The sequence below is a fragment of the Xyrauchen texanus genome, chromosome 19, assembly GCF_025860055.1.
Source record: "Xyrauchen texanus isolate HMW12.3.18 chromosome 19, RBS_HiC_50CHRs, whole genome shotgun sequence".
Taxonomy (NCBI): Eukaryota; Metazoa; Chordata; class Actinopteri; order Cypriniformes; family Catostomidae; genus Xyrauchen; species Xyrauchen texanus.
In genome coordinates, this window is record NC_068294.1 from 10454944 (window position 1) to 10474830 (window position 19887).

General features: G+C 39.1%; 1 protein-coding gene across 1 annotated transcript in view; it reads left to right on the forward strand.

Moving 5' to 3' along the window:
- The window catches only part of LOC127659907 (diacylglycerol kinase theta-like), a 77295-nt gene that overhangs the window by 17181 nt on the left and 40227 nt on the right, over positions 1 to 19887 (forward strand). The window contains exons 3-4 of the mRNA XM_052149892.1: positions 17698 to 17797; positions 18541 to 18626. Coding sequence (XP_052005852.1) covers positions 17698 to 17797; positions 18541 to 18626 — 186 coding nt within the window. The remainder of the gene's footprint in view (positions 1 to 17697; positions 17798 to 18540; positions 18627 to 19887) is intronic.

Sequence of the window (19887 nt, forward strand, 5' to 3'; positions counted from 1 at the left end):
GTGGACATGCACCTACGATGACAATTTCAGACCCCTGCATGATTTCCAAGTGGGAGAACTTGCAAAATAGCAGGGTGTTCAAATACTTATTTTCCTCACTGTATGTATATATATATGTATATATATATATATATATATATATATATATATATATATATATATATATATAATAATAGTCAAAGCAAGTCGATGTGAAGAAAAGATTATTTGTTGAGCACATTTAAAACAACGAAAGTTGACCAAAGTACTGTACATTAAAATATACAAGGCAATAAATTCAAACAAATAATGGGCATGTAAAAAAAACACACAAGCCAAGGTATCAAGGGTAAGTTAAAAGCCAATGAAAAGATTTAAGTTTTTAACCTAGACTTAAAAACAGGTAGAGTGGGAGCAGTTCTGATATCAGCTGGCAGACTTTCTGAAGATAGTCCTGCCCCAAACTCACACCACTGGTCAGGAAAAATGGAATCCTGCCTCAGTTATATCATCGACTGAGAAAAAAAAGAAAAAGAAAAAAAAAAGAAGCTAGATCTGCCCCAATCTCTCACCATTGATTGAAAAAAAGTTAGTCACACCCCGAACTCACACCAATGGTTGGAAAAAAAGATAGTCCTGCCCCAAATTCACACCATTGGTTGGAGAATAATAAAGAAACCCTGCCTCAAACTTACATCATTGATTGAAAAAAGGTGATCTGCCCCAAAAACACACCATTGGGTAGGGCTGGACGATATGGCCAAAATTGATATCACGATATATTTCTTAATTTCGGTCGATATGATATAATTCCGATACCAATATAAACAATATAAAAGCCTCAGAAAACTGCCAAGACAACAGATGTCTGTACCTACAAACTTCTGAAAAATGAATTTGCCAAGTCTATGAATCCTCCTCCTATAAAACTATAGAATATTTAAGAAATAAATCTGTACAAATAAATTAATGTTCACCTTTTATTTGCACTTAGCCTTCATAAAAACAAGAAATGTCAAATAAACATTAAAACTCTCACCTTTTGTCTATATTCATATTTTTAACGTGAAACTACAACATAGACTGATTTGCTTTATAGATTGAAACAAAGTTTCTTCAGCTAGGATAAAGAATATTAAAGTGCTCAGAGTTGCTGCAGAAAACAGAAGAAAAGAGTGAGCAACCACAAAAATTTGCTGGGACAGGGAAATTGTTGAGGGTTGATGACACCCTATGACATGCTCTAGAGGTTTCTGGCAAGAAATACAAGCTGGTGTATATTATCTGGCTTCAAAGATGCCCTTTTACATGTGACAATGTTGCCACCTGTACAACCCCATCTGAGGGTTGTATATATACATAAAATAACTGTAAGTAGTGAAAAAATACAAACGTGCCAAAGAATGTGTTTTAATTTCAGAAACATTTTGAATCCCCCCTCACTTGCACAACAGTGGTTTGGTCCACTGCCTGTTTTCCCCCTTTACATCACCTACACTCACAAGTCACACAAGTCAAATGCCCCAAGTCACACCATTAGTTGGGAAAGAAACTCCAAGTAGGCTGGCAGAGGCAAGGCTATTTTATTCACTTTAAGCATCAGATGAAATTATTATTTTCTCTTAAATTCAGATGATGCTGAGTCATTAATAAATTAGTCATGACAAAAAATTATGATAACGATGTATTTTTTTCATGTGTCCGCTACGTTAGCGATTATGATGTTACATGGCAGATCATTGGGATGGCTGTAGTTGAATATCTAAGTAAGAGACTCCTCTGTCCCCGACGAAACCTAAAATATTATGGAGGGTGCAAGATCATTTTTATTTATAATATGAACACGTGGTGAAATAAGTCTTCTGTGTACACACATCCTATAGATGTACAATTTTGGCACAATGATTTGTGTCCCTTTCAAAAATTGCCATGTCACGTACGTAGCCAATTGTGTTCTGCTATTTCTGATCTGCTTGAATACAATGTACTGATGGCTGTGCCCTGAACGTTAGTCAGTGAAAAATGCTGTAATGTAGCCTATTGAAATATCGGAAATGTGTTTAAAAATTATATTGGCGTTATTGCAAAAAATTATATCACGACACATATTGATATTGAATTATTGTCCAGTCCTACCATTGGGTGAAAATAAGGTAGTGACACCCCAAACTCACACCAGTGGTTGGAAAAAAAAAGAAGATTGTCCCACCCCAAACACATACCATTGGTTGGGGGAAAAAAAGATAGTTCTGCCCCAACTCACAGCATGGATTATAAAATAAAAATAGTCCCACTCCAAACTCGCACCATCGGTTTAAAAAAATGGTTGATCTGCCCCCAACTCAAACCACTGGTTGGAAAAAAAATTGTCACACCCCAACCTCACATCATTGGTTGGAAAAAAGGAACCCAGCCTCAAACTTACATCATCGAATGCAAACAAAAGTAGATCTGCCCCAAACTCTCACCATTGGGTGAAAAATATTTTGTCCCACCCTAAACTCACACCATTGGTTGGGGGGAAAAAGATAGCCCCAAACTCTCACCATTGGTTGGAAAAGAAAGATAGTCCAGCTCCAAACTCTCACCATCGGCTAAAAATTTTTTATCTGCCCCCAACTCTCACCATTGATTGAAAAAAAATTTGCCCTGCTTCAAACATACATCATCAATTGAAAACAAAGGTAGATCTGCCCCAAACTCTCACCACTGGTTGGAAAAAATGTCACACCCCAAACTTGCACCATATGTGGGGAAAAAAAGGTCCTGACTCAAACTCTCAACATTAGTTGGAAAAAAGGTAACCCAGCCTCAAATTTACATCATCGATTGGGGAAGTAGATCTGTTCCAAACTTGCACCACTGGTTGGAAAAAATATATAGTCCCTCCTCGAACTCACAACATTGGTTGGGATAAAAAAGGTAGTCACACCCCAAATTCACACCATTGGTTGAAAAAAAGGAACCCTTCCTCAAACTTGCATCATTAATTGGAAAAACAGGTAGATCTGTTCCAAACTCTCACCATTGGTTGGAAAAAAAGGAACCCTGCCTCATATTTACATCATCAATTGAAAAAAAAGGTAGATGGTCCAAACTCTCACCATTGGTTGGGAAAAAAATATAGTCACACCCCAAACTCACACCATTTGTTGAAAAAAGATAATTCTGCTCCAATACCTCACCATTGGTTGGAAAAAAGGTGGTCACACCCTAAACACACCATTGGTTGAAATAAAAGGGACTTATTTCATCAATTTAAATAAAAAGGTAGATCTGCACACTCTCACCATTGTTTGAAAAAAAAAAAAAAAGAATACCACCCCAAACTCAGACCATTGGTTGGAAAAAATAAAGATAGTCTCGCCCCAAACTGACACCATTAGTTAACAAAGGTAGATCTGCCCCAGTATCACACTATTGATTGGAAAAATGGTAGTCACACCCCAAACTCACACCGTTGGTTGGAAAAGAAAAGGCAGTCCCGCCCCAAATTCACACCATCAGTTGAAAAAAAAGGTAGTTCTGCCCCCATCTCACCCTATTGGTTGGGAAAAAAGGTTGTCCTGTCCTAAACTCACATAATTGATTGAGCCAATGTTGCCATGTCCGGCCGCTCAAACAATCATATTGCAATTCCACTTGGTGCATCTAGTGGTGCAGAAATTACACACACAGACTTTACATTTGATGAATTATGAACAATATTTTAAATGATCCAAAACAAAAAGAGCAAATCATATATTATAACTCTCTTCCAAAACCCAAGACAGACAGTTTCCCTATAGCAAAACATTTCGAGCATCACTTTTCCATCCATTTGTTCCAAAAGCAGTTTGAACTGAGTATCTTAACAGAAACGGCTTACAAGAGCCAATCACCTTTTAGCATCAGTGAGATGGCAGATAATGGGAGGAAACAAGGTCATGTCTGGTAGGATCCTCTGCAGCAACTGTAGTAAATTCCTCAGGAGCATAGGAGTCAGTGCCCTCTTTTTGGACAGGACATAGATGACTTTAGCAGGGAGTATTATGCCGAAGCTCAAGGACACATGCCGAAGGGTCTATGAGAAAAATGTTTGTGTATTAGAGGCCTCGACATTAGAGATTTTGGGGTGCCTTGACAACCCCCAAAAAACACATTGTTTTCAAATTCTCAAAACAAAATCTTTTAAAATGAATAGTTTTCCTAAAGATTATTTTCATAATTGTTTTGTTATTGATATGTTGTATGTGGATTGTTTGAAGATTCTAAAAAAAAAAAAATGCAATTAAATGTTAATTTGCATTTCGGTCTGTTTCCCATACAAAACATAATTTTGCTTCTAAAGACTTGGAATGTAGCACACAAGTCATATGGACTTTTTATAGTGATTTTTATGGTGATACTTATCCTTTTTGGAGTTTGACAGCCACTGGTTACTATGAACAATTGTATTTGTATGGCAAGGGTTGTGTAATATTTCTTTAAAAGTTTGGTTTGGCCCAACATGAGCGTGAGTAATATAGACATTACTGTCAATTCTGGGCAAACTATTGCTTTAGGGCATGCAGCCTCACCATATTTGCATCTGTGTATGACAGATTAATTTTTTCCCCACAGAGTTTAGATATTTTTTGTGCATTGGCCATATTTTGCAAGTGACATTTCTCAGCGTAAGGAAACTAAGGCAGTCCAGGCCTTTGAACAGCTGTTCCATGTCTGTGAGCTTGCAGACATCAGTGAGTTTGATTTCTGGCACCCTCGAAAGTGCCTAAATATCCTGATTTGCCTGAGCAAATGTCAAGCTATTTTTCTTTCTTTTCCCAAGCCATATATCCAAATCTTGAGTAAAGCACATAAACTCTCCCATTGTAGGGTGCTCTGTGCTGTCATGAGAATGTCTGTCCTCAAATGTCACTTAGATTTTTTTCGCTCATGTTCACACACAGAAACTGAGTGGTCCCCTTCCTTTTTACAGCTCTCTTGAGTAGCATTAACACAAGTTTGAAGTAATCGAAAACAATCACATTTTACACTATAAAACCAGCTTTCTTCAAGAATGCTAAAATAAAAAATAGTTTTCTGTCTTGTTGTCCATGACTTTGTGTTGAGGCCATCCAAAATATTCTCATGACAACTCGTATACATTTTTTATACAAAATCTATTTCCAATCCTCAATTCTTATTTGACGAGAAGCACTCCAAGAGTGCTGATAGCTCAGACCATCAGCTCCGGGACGCTTGACTGTTTGTATCGCTCTGCTTGTGTTCGTGGTTCTCCAAACTAAAGTGTAGGAGTAGCTAGATGTGTGAATTTTTAATCATACCTCTGACATTAAAGATTTGAGCCTGCAGGTAGTGAAAGAGAGTTGAGCTGACATTGACAAACTGTCAGTTTGTGCACAAATTTCTTTGAAGTAGTCTAGAAATGTCTCTCACTCCATGATCACTCAGATTACTAATACACTGTAACTAACAGCTTCACTATTACTGTTGATGGGTGTTGGGAAAAGACCTAAACTTTCAAAATGGCAGAGATCCCCAAGTAATATACAAGAATGAAACCGTTCATCTATCACCAAGGCTGTGATTACCTGCGGTCTTGCGCGTATGGCCAGCAGATATAACCCACATTGGTCAGCAGAATCACAGCAGATATATCGATATATCACACCTAGCTTGTTCGATATTGTTTTAGTACAAGATTGCAAAATCGCAATATATTTTAGACCAATTGATTAACAAACAGAATTTCAAATCCATACAATACATACATCAAATGTTACCTAGCCTCCCATCCAACACTTTTATTTTAAAGTTACTTGAGACAGAATCTTTAACTCTCTGTAATGAGGAAGCTGGGGCCAGACAAACCCCCCCCCCCCCCCAGTCATTTCTGTAGAGGAAATCCGCCACCACCATCTGTGCTCCCGGCCTGTGGACCACCTCGAACTTAAAAGTCTAAAGAGCTAAATACCAATGGGTGATCCACACATTGGCATCCTTCATGCAATGGAGCCACTGGAGCATGCTGTGTTCCAAACAGAAGGTGAAAGAATGCCCCAACAGATAGTACTGGAGGGTGAGGACACTCTTTCTCTATCGTGTTGTATGGAGTCAGTGAGAGTTTGCAACTAATGTACAGCACGGGGATGCTGTTTTTTTCATGGGACATGGAAATTTGTCCCAATATCCCTGTCTCAAATCCAGTGTCGAATAAAAGCGGGCCGCACCTAACGATCGAGCAGTTAATTAATCTGAGGCATTGGGTTACGCATCAAATTTAGATACCCCATTGACCTTTCTATAATCCACACAGAACTGGACCGAGCCATACCACCGGGCTAGCATAGCCTTTAATTCTTCCCGAACCTCTTTTTTGTGTAATCTTCAGTACTAACAATTGGGTTGTATCCTCCTTTGTCTGAGCATCCTGCATCACTCGATACTTCCGATCCTTAATAATTGAAAATTACAGATATGTGAGTGCAACATCTGGCTGGAGGCGTTGACCATAAATCACTTTCTCTTGATCAAATGCCTAAGGATCTCGTCTCGTGTTTGCTCCAGAGGGAAATCCCCATCAGGGAATCCTCTAAGGGCTGTGGAAGCCGAGACTTACCCCTCTCTTGCATCCTCCTGACGTGGAGCTGAAGCAGACGGCCCTGGCTCCACCTCCCCTAGCCAGCGAGTCACACCCCACACACTGATAAGTTTTTTGCAGGACCCATCCACACACATTCCCCTTAAGGTAGTAAATACAGGCCAATTTGTTCCCAAATAGTAGTGGATGGGTGAGGAGGGAATTAACTGCAGCCTCAAAACTAATTTTTGTCACCGATATTTAATAGTGACCGTCACTACAGGGTCATTTTGGATATCCCCGTGCACACACCTTACCTTCACCAGCTGGCTTGTATCCAAAGCCTTGGATTTAACCAAGCTTTGGTAAATGGAGGTTTGAGTACAACCTGAATCCACCAAGGCTTGATATGTACCCCCCTTAATACTCGCAGGTATCCCGAACGTTCCTGCTCGTTCGGGGTCGGCCTGTGGCATGTCGGGGACTCTGGCCAATGTCTCCAATTCCATGGTGGGGCATCGGTCTTGGAAATGCGCAGTTTCCTTGCAGCTCCAGCAGACCAGCCCAGACTTCACGCACACCCATGGCAGAGGATTCACCAGCCTGTGGGTGAGAGCAGAGAGGAGAGAGGGTTAGGATAGAACAACCCATGGGACCAGGGAACCGGTTTTGGTGTAGGAATTCCCAGTTTCTGGGGAACAGGAACAGGATGTGCAGAAGGAGAGGTAGAGAGAGAGAAGAAGAAGAAGAAGAAGAAAAAGAAGAAGAGTGCTCGCCAGACCCCAAATACACCGCCATATGGTCCTTAGCCAGCTGGACCACCTCATCCTGTGAGACTGGGCGGTGGCAGTGGACCCACTCTGCCATCCCATTCTGTAGCCAGGTGATTAACTGCTCCAGTACCACCAGATTGAGCACCCCCTCGGCATCATGTTCCTTAGCCAGCAGCCACAGATTCTTTGATCAGCCAATCAGAAGACTTTTATGTGCTTTCTGCCTGTCTATCATTTTGCACGTTCTCATAGTGTACTAGATGAAGCGCATCATTCAAGTTTAATGTAATATTTAGAATCATAACAGTTGTCCGCTAAGGGCACCATTTTGCTACTGTTGTGTTTGTTAACTGTAAGAAGACCGCTGCTCTTCTGTTGTCTCAACACTATCTTTGGAGGGCAGTGTTTTTTCAACTGCTCGTTCTTGTGAATGTTCCAGAATGTCGAAAATCTCTTACAGAACCTAAGAAGAAAGGAAATGTCTGTGAAGAAATGTGCGTTACTCATACATCAGTAATTTGTAATGCAAAAAATATGGACCGTCAAAATACACTTCTCTTGTCTATTTTCAGACAACATTGTCTGAAAAGTTTCATCCTCAGTACACAAAATATGTTTTCCTATTAAAATCAGGGTTAGGTTTACGGTTTGGACAAAGGGTTACACTTTATGGTTAGGTATTCAATTTAGGAAAAATCAACTAAATAAAACTATTGGTTTGTTCTATTATTATGACTTGTCATGAGACTGGGTTGAGCAATCAATATAATATTGCACCCCTAAAAGTTGACAAAATTGTGGTGTCTCATAAGTGCGGGAGCGCACGTGCTCCGCTCCGCATCTTGTTATGATGTTGCACACACTGAAGTGCTGCACATCTCCACCGTGGTAGATTGGCAACAAAGAAATTATACTTTCATCTCCTGCTTCCATCAACATGCCGGAGTGCGGTTTCACTGATAGCTGGCTGGAAGAAGAGACATAAAATATCACTATATGGAGGAGCGATCAACAACAAGGGAATCCATTGTGCAAAGAAAAAGACATCAATGGATGTTTGCACTTATCAGACAAACTCATCCAAGTCATTCTGAAGGTATAAGATGAGACAAAGATTTTGTTAACTTTAATTTACTTTGGAATAATTTACAATCAATAATCGCATGAATACTTAAGTAGGGCAGAATGTCAACCTATGTGATAAATTAAGTATGTTAAATCTAGGGCTGAATTAATCCAAATAAAATCAAAATTGTGACATGGCCTAGTGCGATTAAACCACTCAAAAGGCTGCAGCTGTATTAAATAAATGTACTTAAAGTCTGGATTAACATGGTCCAAGCACAGCCACTGTTTTCATCTGTCTCAGCGGCTCACAAACAGCGAATGGCCCACACAAACTCCATCCATATCGGGAGTGTTCTGACTCTGAGTTTGGTTTGCTATTAGTGCACTGTGCGTTAAGAACGCAAAGTCCTATGACATCACTTTATTATCATGAAATTTAAAACATTCTCATAATAATGTGACACTGGGGGAGGTTGCATTTCACCACATTGTAAATAAGGAGCATGTTAAATAAAATAAGCTAAGCAAGAAATACAAATGTTTAAATTTACAGTTCAAAAAGGCTTGAGGGATTAATAGGATCGATGCTGTGTGAGTGTAATGAAATTACGACATAAATATTACTGTTGTACTTCAAAAACATTTACATATTCAATATTAATAATTTAATATTACAGTACAGTAATATATTATAACAGATTGCTTATGAAATCTCTTAAGTTATCACAGATGTCCCCACATGACATTTTACATTAAATCATTTAGGATAATTTGTAGGTACATTTTGTTGTTTAATTATTTGCCATGTTTTGAAGTGTTTAAAATTAAAAATTTACCAATTTTAATATGATAAACACAAGGAGGTATATATCCAGAGGAGTCACAGTGCTGCCCATTAGAGTGAGAGAACTAGAGGAAGATTGGCTGAATTTGCCTCTCTCGTGTCCCATCTGCTGTGTGATTCACAACGTGTTCCCATGAAATCAGTAGTTACAGATGTGCACACGCACCATGACAGCCTGGCTGGGATTTGTTACTGCATTTCTTTACTGGATACATCAAAACATTTTGCTCTGGATGTTTTAAGGCTCTGGCCAGGGTCACATCACACTGATCCAGTCCTGCTGAGAATACTGGCATTGTAATTTTGTTGGAAGTAAATTGAAACACTGGCAGAATATGTGGGTGTAATTTAGAAAGCCTGGGTTAAGTTCTAGCCCATGAAACTGGATAAAGCTTATACCCTGTCAATAGCACTGGAAAGGAAATGGGTGAGTTAAGTCCCAAAATGTTTTGTGACATGTATTTATTGCTTGAGCTATTTTTTTTTCCAAGTAATATCACAAAATCATATCACTAGCCTATATATTTCAAAGATTCCATTGGAGCTCTGCTGTAGTATGGAAGGAAAGGGAGAACCACTCTCAGGCCATTCAGCCTTTTATTGAGGGTGATAGATTGTATATGTTAGGTTTAACAAGTTAAATGCATGTAAATATAAGGCTTAAGTGCACTCTGCCACTTTTAAAATCGTAGGATCAAGATTCAGTGTTGTATTTTGTTACACTATACTCAATAGCCACGTCTCCACTATCGGCCAGTGTGAGCCAGGGCTATTGACTGGTCAATGGGGCCAATAGCCTTGGACCTCGAGCCACGAAACCGCAATCGATCTGTATTCCCACCATTAGGCCAATAAAACCATCTGTTAATATGCCACCCAGGTGCCAGTGTCACACGCCTCACTCGTTTCACAAGCAAGAGGGAAGCTCAAGATGATGTATCAGACACTGGAGACTAGCTAGCCCTCCAAAGGAACATGGTGGAGAGGGACTGAAGCCTTTCACATTGACCCGGCCTCAGTCCCCAGTTAGCCTTCCTTGGCCAAAGGGAAACTAACAGGCCAATGGCGCTTGTCCGTTGGCACTAAGGAAGTCCTGAGGAGGCACAATGAGGGAAGTGACAGTGGGAATGAACTGACCCTGGTACGCACTAGCATGCCCTCATTTGGCCCAATAGTGGAAACACAGCAAATGTTATTAACATATTTTACTTCTGTAAGGTAGAGAATGGCCCATATTTTGTACAGAAACATACAGTTGAAACCCTCCCTATTGAAGAATCTGAAAGATGTTCATCATTTATGAAAAATTGGATTTAGTTTTTTTATTTATTACTGCCCTGATAAAGCTATATGACATAACAGATATTTACATATATTCCACAAGACAAAATACTATAATAACTAAATTAACACACATCATCCAGTTCAAAATGTTACATCCTCTTGACTCTTAATGTAGTGTGTTGCTTCCTTGATGATCGAAGACTGTTTGTGTCTTTTGTGAATGTTTTGCATGAGACCCTCACTGCTTTTTCCTGAGCACTGAATCCCCCCCCCACTGTGTGGAAGAATGCACGTTCGAGAACCATTAATGGAACCCAAAGTCTTGAAAATAAATTGATTATGGTACTTTTTATGAAATGGAATCAGTTCTTGGTTTCCAACCTTACGCTGTACTCAAGAGGGCGACTGATTTACCTTCAAATGTCTGTGCCAATGCCATTTAACTGGATATGTTATATTATTCAGGTAGCTAGCATAACTATATATATATATATATATATATATATATATATATATATATATATATATATATATATATATATATATATGTATATGTATATGTATGTTTATTTTTGCACATTCCCTTGCACATTTCTTTGCACATAACTTCTACCTCCTATGCTGCTTGCACTGTTATAGTCACCGGCCATATAAATATATTTATACTTCATTCTGTACAATGCACCTTTATTTTCATACTTCTTCATTTGGACCTTGTACTGTTTTCATAGACATTTGCATTGAGCTGGTCTCTGCTTCTCTACCTCATAACTTTGCACTTTAAAGAAAACAAAAACTTATTGTATATATACTTACATATACATACATACATATATATATATATATATATATATATATATATATATATATATATATATATATATATATATATATCACACACACACACATATACACACATTGCTATTTGCACTTCTGGTTAGATGCTAACTGCATTTCATTGGCTCTGTACTTGTATTTTGCACAAAGACAATAAAGTTGAATCTAATTTAATAAGCATGTTAACAGTTTAACACATTTTAATTAACTTTTATCAGAATGATTAGTTTCAAACAGGAGTTGACCTGCTACGCTGAGAATGAAATGCAGATTGTGTTGCATTAGAGATTGCCAGATTTTTCCTATAATGGCAACAACACTAAAATCAAGCTCTTTGCATTCACATGCATATGTGTCGGGTCTTGATGTGTACATTATGTCTCTTTCTGTATTAAAATCTTTTCACAGATTCTGGTACTGAAACCCTCCTTTTTATGCAAAGCTGACAAGTGTGTATTTTTGGTCAGTGAGGTATCTGATTTCTGTATGCATTTTCTTGGAACGTTGTTTCAAACTTAACCTGGGCAGGATGTTGGTGGTGAGTTTGTGTCTTTAGTTCTGTACATGAGGTCAAAGGGAAGCAACGGAGGCTATTTAAAGCATTAATGCCCCCAAAATGCTACACCCCTCCCCCTCACAGGAAGGAAGTGCGGGGCATCTCACACTGCTTTCCCACCACCACCACTCCGATAGGAAGTGATGTAAAATCTTGCTGATCATGTCGATGTAGAGATCCCATAGTGTGTTTTTTGGCGCTAACTTACTGTTTGTGAAATTGAAATGTTTAACTTGTGCACCTATTATTATTATTATTATTATTATTATTATTATTATTATTATCTGTTTGTGAGCTTGCTATTGGTTCTTTAAATCTGGCATTTCTCTAAGTCAAACACTACTGCTCTAATTGAGACGTGCAACCTCTTTGCATTAGCGATGTCTGATTCACATACAAATAAAACATTTTTTAACCAGTTCTTTTAAGACTCCTGTTTAACCGATATGCAAAATGTGGGTAAATCTACCAACCCCAAGAGGGGAAAACTTTAAGATGGGTGACAATTTTTTATAGCCTAATTGAGTTATTATTTACAGTACAGTAAAAATGTACAGCAGTAACTGTCGGAATGCCCACTAGCAAATAACAGTACATTGATTTGGTGACCTTCAAAGCCATGTACATACATGCAGAGACTTTATCGCTTGATGGTTCTTGTCTGTGCACTATGAAGTTGCCAGTGGGCATTTCTACTGTTGTCACTCTTGAGTCTAACATTATTGGTGGACTGCACGTCTAGCCATGCCTTTTGAAAATATGATCACAGATGAGATGTACTGTCGGTAAAACTAAGATTTATTTCTATTTTGACATTGAACCAGTTTTCTTATCCCTAAAATGCACATTCTGCAGCAGAGAGTGTTTTATATGAACTGAAGCAGTGCTCACTGCATTGTATCATTAATAAAAGATGAACAATCTATCAATGAATGAATCAAACTCACTCAGACTGATGACAGTTTCTTTCCCATGCTTAATTTTTTTTATATATTTATTGATGTTGTTACAAACAAATCAATAAACAGCGAAATCGCTCACACAGAAACATCACAACACTGCTCCGTCTAATCTGCACCCTACATCATTATTTCAAAGGAGACGGATGACGTGACCTCCAATGAACTCCCTCTTGGATGTCGGGGAGGTGACCAAGAACCCGATGGTCACTCTGAAAGAGCTCCAGCATTTCTCTGTGGAGAGAGGAGAACCTTCCAGAAGAACAACCATCTCTGCAGCACTTCACCAATCAGGCCTGTATGGTAGAGTGGCCAGACGGAAGCCACTCCTCAGTAAAAGGCACATTACAGCCTGCCTGGAGTTTGCCAAAAGGCACCTGAAGGACAGTCCGACTATGAGAATCAAAATTCTCTGGTCTGATGAAACAAACATTGAACTCTTTGGCCTGAATGGCAAGCGTCATGTCTGGAGGAAACCAGGCAATGCTCATCACCTGGCTAATACATCCTTACAGTGAAGCATGGTGGTGGCAGCATCATGCTGTGGGGATGTTTTTCAGTGGCAGGAACTGGGAGACTAGTCAGGATCGTGGGAAAGATGAATGCAGCAATGTACAGAGACATCCTTGATGAAAACCTGCTCCAGGGTGCTCTGGACCTCAGACTGGGGTGAAGGTTCATCTTCCAACAGGACAACGACCCTAAGCACACAGCCAAGATAACAAAGGAGTGGCTACGGGGCAACTCTGTGAATGTCCTTGAGTGGCCCAGCCAGAGCCAGACTTGAACCTGATTGAACATCTCTGGAGAGATCTGAAAATGGCTGTGCACTGATGCTCCCCATCCAACCTGATGGAGCTTGAGAGGTCCTGCAAAGAAGAATTGGAGAAACCGCCCAAAAATGGGTGTACCAAGCTTGTAGCATCATACACAAAAAGACTTGAGGCTGTAATTGGTGCCAAAGGTGCTTCAACAAAGTATTGAGCAAAGGCTGTGAATACTTATGTACATGTGATGTTTTTTATTTTTTAATAAATTTTCAAAGATTTGAAACAAACTTCTTTCACATTGTGATTATGGGGTATTGTTTGTAGAGTTATGAGGAAAATAATGAATTTTATCAATTTTGGGATATGGCTGTAAAAATAACAAAATGTGGAAAAAGCAAAGTGCTGTGAATACTTTCCGGATGCACTGTGTGTATATGTGTGTGTATATATATATATATATATATATATATATATACACACTCACCTAAAGGATTATTAGGAACACCTGTTCAATTTCTCATTAATGCAATTATCTAATCAACCAATCACATGGCAGTTGCTTCAATGCATTTAGGGGTGTGGTCCTGGTCAAGACAATCTCCTGAACTCCAAACTGAATGTCAGAATGGGAAAGAAAGGTGATTTAAGCAATTTTGAGCGTGGCATGGTTGTTGGTGCCAGACGGGCCGGTCTGAGTATTTCACAATCTGCTCAGTTACTGGGATTTTCATGCACAACTATTTCTAGGGTTTACAAAGAATGGTGTGAAAAGGGAAAAACATCCAGTATGCGGCAGTCCTGTGGGCTGAAAATGCCTTGTTGATGCTAGAGGTCAGAGGAGAATGGGCCGACTGATTCAAGCTGATAGAAGAGCAACTTTGCCTGAAATAACCACTCGTTACAACCGAGGTATGCAGCAAAGCATTTGTGAAGCCACAACATGCACAACCTTGAGGCGGATGGGCTACAACAGCAGAAGACCCCACCGGGTACTACTCATCTCCACTACAAATAGGAAAAAGAGGCTACAATTTGCAAGAGCTCAGCAAAATTGGACAGTTGAAGACTGGAAAAATGTTGCCTGGTCTGATGAGTCTCGATTTCTGTTGAGACATTCAGATGGTAGAGTCAGAATTTGGCGTAAACAGAATGAGAACATGGATCCATCATGCCTTGTTACCACTGTGCAGGCTGGTGGTGGTGGTGGTGGTGTAATGGTGTGGGGGATGTTTTCTTGGCACACTTTAGGCCCCTTAGTGCCAATTGGGCATCGTTTAAATGCCACGGCCTACCTGAGCATTGTTTCTCATCCCTTTATGGCCACCATGTACCCATCCTCTGATGGCTACTTCCAGCAGGATAATGCACCATGTCACAAAGCTCGAATCATTTCAAATTGGTTTCTTGAACATGACAATGAGTTCACTGTACTAAAATGGCCCCCACAGTCACCAGATCTCAACCCAATAGAGCATCTTTGGGATGTGGTGGAATGGGAGCTTCGTGCCCTGGATGTGCATCCCGCAAATCTCCATCAACTGCAAGATGCTATCCTATCAATATGGGCCAACATTTCTAAAGAATGCTTTCAGCACCTTGTTGAATCAATGCCACGTAGAATTAAGGCAGTTCTGAAGGTGAAAGGGGGTCAAACACAGTATTAGTATGGTGTTCCTAATAATCCTTTAGGTGAGTGTATATACGTGTGTATGTATGTATACATGTATGCAAGTCCTGTTGTTCTGATTGGGGATTGTTCTGTTGGGGTTGGGTAGGGTTGTATTTGATGGGTGGGGTGGTATAAAATGTAAAAATGCAATTTGCAACAATAAAAATTCTATGATAAAGAAGAGGCATCGACCACACAGAGAAATGCCAGTTTCTGAGTTTATAGTTATTAACATGAGCTGTTTCTGTATTATTTGAACATTAATAAAGCTATAACTCATTAAAAATAACTGCATTAAAGATGTAACGCTGGGATGTTTCCTTTTAAAGAGCTCCTACTCCACTTATTCCACAAAGAGATTTATATATATATATATATATATATATATGTAATTCCCTAATACTTTGGGGTCTACGTAAGATGAAGCTGTGAATGTTTAGAGTGCATCTGGACTGTGATCTGTGTAATTCTTCCTCTCCTCCGTCAGGTGTGGACTGCAGTGCTGCTCTCACATGTCATCATTACAGTTTAATGTGATTTCATTTTACGGTAAATGAGATCAAATGACTATTCGACAACAAAAATGTTTGTCAACAATTTTTTATATTCAACATTGTCGATAATGTTGACTAATCGTTTCAGCCCTAATGCAAATGATAATATGCTTTTAAACTCACCTGCTTTAGTTGCTTGAATAAATCCGGGTGTCTGTCTTTCAGGTGCTTTATTAAGTTTGATGTGTTTCCTGCAAAATCTCCATTTACAAATAGGTTTTTGCTGATCTATGATGTTTCCCTTTTCATCAGCCTCAAATCCAAAACATTTCCAAACATGGCTTTTTCCACTTTTCATTTCGACAAGATTCAGTTGAGCCTACGCAGCAGCAGCTACTTTGCTTGTCGTCATCTTTTGCTTGTTGTGAGCGTTCAAAACTTCCCAACTCTGCATGGGTACTGGGAAGACCTTGTACTCAGTACTCCGGTACCTTCAGAAATTCTGATATCGTACAAAATGTTTTGTTTGAGTACCGGTATTTTTGACAACACTAACACACACACTGGCAGCCAAAAGTTTGGAATAATGTACAGATTTTGCTGTTTCGGAAGGAAATTGGTACTTTAATTCACCAGTGTGGCATTCAACTGATCACAATGTACAGTCAGGACATTGTGATGGTGCTGTTTGTTTTACATCAGCAAAGTAATTTTTTATAAAATCTAGACAGGCCCCATTTCCAGCAGCCATCACTCCAATATCTTATCCTTGATTAATCATACTAAATTGCTAATTTGGTACTAGAAAATCACTTGCAGGATATCAAACACAGCTGAAAGCTATTTGGAACATTAAATGAAGCTTAACATTGTCTTTGTGTTTGTTTTTGAGTTGCCACATTATGCAATAGACTGGCATGTCTTAAGCACAATATTAGGTCAAAAATGGCAAAGAAGAAACCGCGTTCTCTAGAAACTCGTCAGTCAATCATTGTTTTGAGGATGGAAGGCTACACAATGCTTGACATTGACAAAAAACTGAAGATTTCATACAAAGGTGTACACTACAGTCTTCAAAGACAAAAGGACAACTGTCTCTAACAAGGACAGAAAGAGATGTGGAAGACCAGATGTACAACTAAACAAGAGGATAAGTACATCAGAGTCTCTAGTTTGAGAAATAGACGCCTCACATGTCCTCCGCTGACAGCTTCATTGAATTCTACCCACTCAACACCAGTTTCATGAACAACAGTAAAGAGAAGACTCGGGGGTTCAGGCTTTATGGGAAGAATTGCAAAGAAAAAGCCACTTTTGAAACAGAAAATAAAACATTAGAGTGGAAAAGAGTGTTATGGATCTTATCCCCATTGAGCTTTTGTGGGATCAGTTAGACTGTAAGGTGTGTGAGAAGTGCCCGACAAGACAGTCACATCTATGGCAAGTGCTACAGAAAGCGTGGGGTGAAATGTCACCAGAGTATCTGGACAAACTGACAGCTAGAATATCAAGGATCTACAAAGCTGTCATTGATGCACATGGAGGATTTGTTTACTAGAACTCTTTGAAGTTGTTTAAGAAGTTATTTCTTTTTCATAATAGTAATTTTTCATGTTATTATTGTCCTGACTATACATCGTGATCAGTTGAATGCCACTTTGATGGATAAAATATAAATTTATTTTCATAAGAGGAAAATCTGTACATTATTCCAAACTTTTGGCCGCCAGTGTACATGTGTGTGTATATATATATAATTTAAATGCAGTTCAAATAAATTGATCACAAATAGGTTAAATCAATTTAACTAATAATTTTGTACCAAAAGTTAGAATACGTTTGGTTATTATATCAGTCCAGGTTTGTGATGAATCACTATTCTCAATGTTTGTTATCTAGGTTCCTGTCGCACACTGCTTTGGTTTGGCTGGTCATAAGAAGAGATTCTGCTGTGTGTGTCGGAAGCATCTAGAAGCCAGCACGGCTCTGCGCTGTGAAGGTGTGTATGTGTGTAAGGAAGTGTTTGTCAGTGAGAATTAATGCAATTCTCATGGGAAGTAGTTAGTCAGTCTTATAAAAGTCTCAAAGGTACAAGAAAAACATTCTGTTTAATTCTAAGGGTCAGAGAGGTTCTGAAATGGTTAGAAATTTACGAGAAATCAAAAAATAAATGCCACAAAAGTGTAAGGCATGGGCACTTTAAAGCCTGACATCTATTGGTCTGGTTTTTAACATCTCCTGCCCTCCTTTATTTCAGTACTGCCTCACTGTTTTACCCAAACCTTTTCCATTCCCTTGATTTCTCTTGTCTTTCCTCTCTTCTATATCCTGTCATTGCTCATTTATTTGCACTGGTTGTCCCTTTATGGAAAGCAGCTGTTGCCATGGAAATGGCAGAATGGCCTTTTGCAGTGTGCTGAATTCTAAGATCAGCGCTGAAAGAAAAACATCACGCCTAAACTCTCTCTTTCGCTCTCTCCCTCCCTTTTTCCCCCTTTAAAAAGACACAAATGAGCCGGTCTTTAATTCTCACATGTTTTGCACTAACATAAATTCAATGGCTTTTCCCTCTGATCAGACCTGTAACACCTCAAATAGAGTTGATGACTGCTTTATCATATTTCTACTGTTCTGTTGAAATATGGATTAATATACTGACTATTTTACCTCAGGTGATGCTAAATTAGTGGTTACATCATTTAGACAACATATTCTTATCGTTAGCATGTGTGTGTCTTTCAGTGTGTGAGCTGCATGTTCACAGTGATTGTGCCCCATTCAGCGTTAGCGACTGCCGTTCCTGCCACCAAGATGTCGGGCAAGACATTGTGAGTACCAGAATCAGCACTATTCCCTTCTTTTCCCTTCTATGGATATAAGCCAGACATTTAAAATGTTTAAATTGTGTAAGTATTTTGTGAAGTTGCACGTAATTGCATTGTTATTTGTTAAGTAATTCATTCTTGTAATAAAGAGTTCTTTTTATATTTAAAATATATATATACCGAATGATTGCCTGCTTCCCAAACAAATGACTCTTCTTAGTCTGTTCTTTTTAATTTAAAAGGCTAAACATACCAAATGAGTGTAGCCAATTCCCAAACTAATGACTCATGAGCCAGTTCTTCTAAATCTACTGGGGTGAAATACACAGCGTGATGAGTGTAGTCCAATTCCTGAATGAATGACTCTTTTGACCTGGTTAATTTGAATCTACAGTGTGAAACACATAGCATGACCAGTGTAGTCCGATTACTGAATGAGCGTCTATTCTTATTACAAGCTAAATTTCACAGACCACATCTCAAAGACTGCAAGATCATGTAGATTTACACTCTACAATATCAGGAAAATAAGACCTTTCCTCTCTGTGCATGTTCAGTCACTTGTCATAACTAGACTGGACTACTGTAACTCTCTCATTGCAGGCCTTCCTGCCTGTGCAATTAGACCTCTCCAAATGATCCAGAATGCAGCAGCACGTCTGGTGTTTAATGAACCTAAGTGAGCACATGTTACACCACTCTTTGTCTCTCTCCACTGGCTGGCAGTTGATGCACGTATTAAATTCAAGGCTCTGATGCTGGCATACAAAACAGTCATTGGGTCTGCTCCAGCATACCTAAAAGACCCGTTCCCGAACGAATGACGCTTTTGAGCTGGTTATTTTGAATCTACAGGGTGAAACGTACAGCACGACCTGTGTGGTCTGATTCCTGAACTAATAACTCTTCTGAGTCAGATCTTTTGAATTCTTTTGAAATGAGAGGGAAGTTCTGATTCTCAGCCCCTCCAAGTCCTCTTTACCTGGACTGGTCGACCAACTAGGTCTGCTCTCATTAAATGTGCAAGATCATGGAAGGAGACTTGGAGTGATCTTGGACTCATCACTACATTTAAATAGACATATCAGTGCTGTTGTTAAGAGCAGCTTTTTCCATTTGAGATCAATTGCAGAAGTAAAACACTATCTTTCTAAATCTGACCTAGAAATTGTGATTCACTCGCTAATATCATCAAGGTTAGGTTACTGTAACTCATTGTATACCGGACTGCTTTGTCCCGTTTACAGATGGTTCCGAATGTGGC